This window comes from Lactuca saligna, chromosome 2 (assembly GCF_052625555.1).
Source record: "Lactuca saligna cultivar CGN05327 chromosome 2, ASM5262555v1, whole genome shotgun sequence".
Classification (NCBI taxonomy): domain Eukaryota; kingdom Viridiplantae; phylum Streptophyta; class Magnoliopsida; order Asterales; family Asteraceae; genus Lactuca; species Lactuca saligna.
Genome location: NC_136418.1, coordinates 145011411 through 145016332, shown reverse-complemented (window position 1 = coordinate 145016332; position 4922 = coordinate 145011411). Strand labels below are relative to the sequence as shown.

The 4922-nt window shown below is 36.2% G+C and overlaps 1 protein-coding gene across 1 annotated transcript; it reads right to left on the bottom strand.

Annotated features, from left to right (window-relative positions):
* Nucleotides 1-1143: 1143 nt before the first annotated feature.
* WDR5A (Transducin/WD40 repeat-like superfamily protein) lies at nt 1144-2666 on the bottom strand. Its single transcript, XM_078980616.1, has 2 exons — nt 1833-2666; nt 1144-1708 (listed from the first exon to the last, which is right to left on the bottom strand). The coding sequence occupies exons 1-2, from the start codon at nt 2490-2492 to the stop codon at nt 1373-1375; spliced, it is 996 nt and encodes a 331-aa protein (XP_078836742.1). The 5' UTR covers nt 2493-2666; the 3' UTR covers nt 1144-1372.
* Between the last annotated feature and the right edge of the window lie 2256 nt (nt 2667-4922).

The following is a 4922-nucleotide window of genomic DNA, read 5'->3' as shown; positions in this document are numbered from 1 at the left end:
AAAATAAAAATCAATTTGAATTCAGTTGATTGGATCGGATCAAACCGGTTTTATCCAAACGAACACCCCCAAAATGCATGACTATATGTACTATTAAATTAAAATAATACTATAGAATAAAATATATATATCTATTTGATCTGTGTAGCATAATAAAAACTTTCAAGTTTAGTCCAAGTTTTATTATTCTTTCAAAGTCGTTCTCATGGTTTCATACGTGGATTTGGTCACAGTCTGATTACACTTAACAATAACATCCTACCTTTAAGATTTTTGAAAATGACTAATTTATCATTATCTCCTCAACCTTCTTCCTTCCTTCCAAGAGAAACCCAAAAATCAAACACTTCCAAGTTGTTAAAAATTAAACATAAACTTCACCCACACTAAAATTAAAATGAATGATGAACTAAAAACCAAACTTAATGCAATTTTCCATGTTGTAAAATTTTCAAGTTTTATTCATTCGCTTTTTATAAGGAAACAAAAATGAAGATGCTGTCTTTGGGCCCATTTTTCCTATTCTATGTATAAAATAGGCTGACCTTCTAGTACCCCTTCTTGTGATTACTTAAACTCTTAACTTGTCTTTGAAACCGGTTCCATTTTGTTCGATTCTTCGATTTGTTTCAATTCTGAAACCCATGTCGCAGATTGTACATTGAAATCCAAGTATGCATCAATTTATTGAAATCCAAGTATTTCATCAATATGTGTTCTTGATAATAGAATATAGGTGTTGTATATCTATGGAATTCGTTTGAAAACATTTGTTTTTAGTTTATTTGATTTTTCAACAAAGGGGGTGGAATATACGAACGTATGAAAGTCTAGAGACCAAATCTGTCAACATAAAAAGGTTTTATGGTCCAAGTCTGAAATAAGAATTTTTGTGACCAAAGTCTAAAATAATGGCCGAAGTCTAAAATAACAAACTTTTGAGGCCAGAGTCTAAAACCCTAAAACTATACTTTGTGGCCAAAGTATAAACCAATTTATTTTAATATATATATAACATATTATGCGTTTGGATGATAATTCGGTTGTTCAAATCAAAACAAAAACATGACAAAAGACATGATAATAGAACGTCATGACTTATTCCATTATCTTGTTTGTGATTACATTCAATAACGCCAAACAAACTCCTAAGTTTAAAGTCCATGACTTAAAAGATTCAACTTTAGAATACAATTAACATCAACCTAAATACACAGTTTGATTATGATACCATGATCAAAAGAAACCAACTAAACTACAGAATCTGCATACAAAAAACTACAGCTAACTCAGAATGTTTCTTGCCATCTTTCAAAGAGAAAAACCAAAGAAGACAATGAACTGTGAACTGATATAGAAACCATGAAATGACTTACTGTTTTATTGTTTCAATTGCTTCTGTTTGATCTTCTATTTTGTTGACCTCCTGAATCCAGATCTTGACTGTTTTATCATTTTCAAGAGCACCTGAAGCAATCATGTTCTCAGTTGGGTGACAAGCAACTGTTATTACAGCATCTGTGTGACCTTCAAGTTTCTGGACTATTTTTCTTGTTTGAAGTTCCCATAAGTATACACAATTGTCCTCTGAGCCACTCACGATGTATTTGCCATTTGTGATTGAAAATGCTGATGAAATGCAGTATTTTGAGTTTGTGTGGCCATTGTAAGTCTTTAAGAACTTACCAGTTGATAGATTCCATAACCTCTGCATCAAAAATATCACACAAAATTGGCATTTTTTAGGGAAATTGGTGGGTGTGAAGACTGTGAATACAATGAACAAGATATGAATCACTGATTGCAAAGAGAAGAAAGAAGAATTGACTTACCAGTGTACTATCCAGGGTACCTACAAGGATGAATTTTCCATTTGGGGAAAATTTGACAAAGCTAACAGGGGGGTTTTCATCATCGATCAGAGTCTTCATACAATGCCCTGTGGATGCATCCCAAATCCTGCACAATCCATCGTAACTACTAGACACGATTAACGTCCCGTCGCGATTGAAGTTCACAGCGGTTACAGGATCAGAATGCGCCGGAAGCACCTTCAAGCATTTGCCGGATTTCACGTCCCAAACCCTAACTGTCTCATCGAAGGAACCGGAGACAATCATGTTCGATTGAGGGTTGTAATTTACGCAAAAGACGTAGTTTGTGTGTCCGATTAGGGTTTTGACGAGTGAACCAGTGGATACATCCCAGAGGCGGACGGTCTTGTCATCGGAAGCGGTGGCGAGGTACCGAGCGTCGGAGGAGAACGCGACGTCTGAGATTCCTTGTTCGTGGCCGATGAATTCTTGGAGAGGAGATCCATCGGAGGTGGACCACGTTCGGGCGGTCTTGTCAGCGGAAGAGGTGGCGATTAGCTTGCCGTCGTCGGAGAATTTGACGCTGGAGATGGAACGTTTGTGGCCTGTGAGGGTTTGCTTTAGCCTGTAGGGTTGGGGCATGGAGGTGGTGCTATCGGGTTCTTCCGATGAAGCCATTGTTGACAACAGAGGCAGGTTTTGGAGTTCGTCTACGGAGCTCTAAACCTTGATACGAAAGTCAAAACTTAAAACTTAAAAGTGGTTATGGACTTGTGTTTCTTCTACTTATAATTAGATAATCATGTTTTCAATGGAGATAAAACGACTGCTTCTGAATTCTGATATACGACCTACAAATATGAAAACGCAGACATGAACACTTTTAACTTTTAAGCTTCTTTTTTTGGAAAATTATATAAAATAAACTCTTAAATTTATGTGTGTAGATGTCTAGACAATACAAAAGCTTTTGTCATAAGTGTTTGGTTAGTTAACAGGTTTCTCATGTTACAATGGATATTGGTTCCAACTCGTAGGGGTGAGCAAAAACCGAACCGACTAAAGAAACATCGATAAAACCGCAATAAACCGCAACCGAAAAACCGAAACCGATGCAAAAACCAATGATGCGGATTTAATTTTTGCAAAAACCGAAGGTCAACGGTGCGGTGCGGTTTCTATCCTAAAAACCGATCCATCAAAACCGAACCGCACCGCAAGCGTGTATAGTAATAAATCAATCAATGTATATTATATACATTCTATTTAAAATAGTTATAAACGATAATATATTTATTATATGTTTATTTTGTGTTTGTATAAAACTATATGTGGTGCAAAAGAAATGTTCTATTGTTAGCCAAACGTACTAATCGATTACATGTAATAAGCTTGTAACAAATTAAGTCAAAATCAACCAACCTTCAATCATTAATTAGTTTTTGAGAGTGGTTACAAGTTGTATTTTAAACGACTTACAATTTTTGATTATGTAATTTTGTTTTGAGCTGAAAATGAATGTATTAAAAAAACAGCACAATACAAGCTTATATGCACATGGTTTTAAGTTCTTACGGTTTTAAAAAACCGTACAAAAAACATAAAAAAAAAACTGCACCAAATTCTTAACACGGTTTGAAAACCGAAACCGCACCGATACAAACCGAAACCGCATTTAAAAACCGAAAAACCGAACCATTGCAAAACCGCACCCAACGGTTTTAAGAATGCAAAAACCGCACCATGCGGTTTGCGGTTCGGTTTGGTCTGAAAACCGCACCAAACCGCACCATGCTCACCCCTACCAACTCGAACCAGAAACCGAATACCTAAAAACCGAAATGCACAAAAATTGAGTATCAAAAGTCGGACCGGTTAAGGTGTATTGGTTCCAATTTCGGTTCCGACATAGGTTTTCGTTTCTAGAACCAGGTTTAGCCAAAAGAATGTTTATTCCAGAACCGGTTTTCGATTTCAGGCCCGAGAACCGAATACCCAAAAACCAAAAAGCGGATACCTTAGAATTGGGAACAATGTCGATATATTGTAATTGTGGTCCGGTTTGGGGAGTCGGTTCTGGTCTTTTTCCAATCCAATCCAGGCTGACTGTAGTAATTTTTATCTGGTTCGATTCTATCGGGACAAATGTTCATCCCTAGTTCATAGCTAGTTGTTATGGAGAGCCAACATGTCGCTTTGATGGGGTTTTGGTTGATATGGAATGACATGTGGCTTCACATTCTGTGTTGTTTGATTTGATTTTTTTTTTTTTTTTTTTTTGATGCAAGAAGATGGTGTTGACGGGATTCGTCTTCTTCTTTATCTGTTAAATAAATAATTTACATGTGTGTACGTATCCGTGAATCAAAGGATAGATGAAGAATCAATGAGTGTTCGATTAATATATATATATATATATATATATATATATATATATATATATATATATATATATATATATATATATATATATAGAGAGAGAGAGAGAGAGAGATTGGAAGAAAGACGGCAACATCGCTAATGCGATGGGGCTGCGCAACCACGTTGGTTCTACTAGTGCAAGAAGACAGTGACGCAACAACAAAGGGGTGGTGGTCAAGTACGTTTTACACAGTAGTAGCCACATCTATTCATCCGCATATTCCTTCATATTTGATTTCTAAAGTTCTAGGGCTTGATTCAAGACTCATATAAATACATGCAGCACCCGACAAGCCTTATTCAGCATCGCGTCTACCATCGTAACCCATTCTTCGTTTCCATCTCTCTGTTGTTTCTTTTGATCGAACACACACATAGAATTATGGTGTAACACTCTAAAATTTCAAACAAAACTTTCATTTTTAACCCACATAAAACTCAATGTCACATTTCCCAAAAACCACAAATGTATCAATTGTCAAAACACAAATCAACAAAATAACTGATAATATCCCAGAATCCTCAAACATAATCTCGAACAGGTGTGTACAAGCAAGTTGACGCTTTCCCGTGATCCTGAGAAGTACTTGAAACACATATCACACAACACGGTAAGCACGAAGCTTAGGGAGTTCCCCAAAATACCACATATAAAAATAATAAGCCTCTCATGGCTATAGCTCGGCA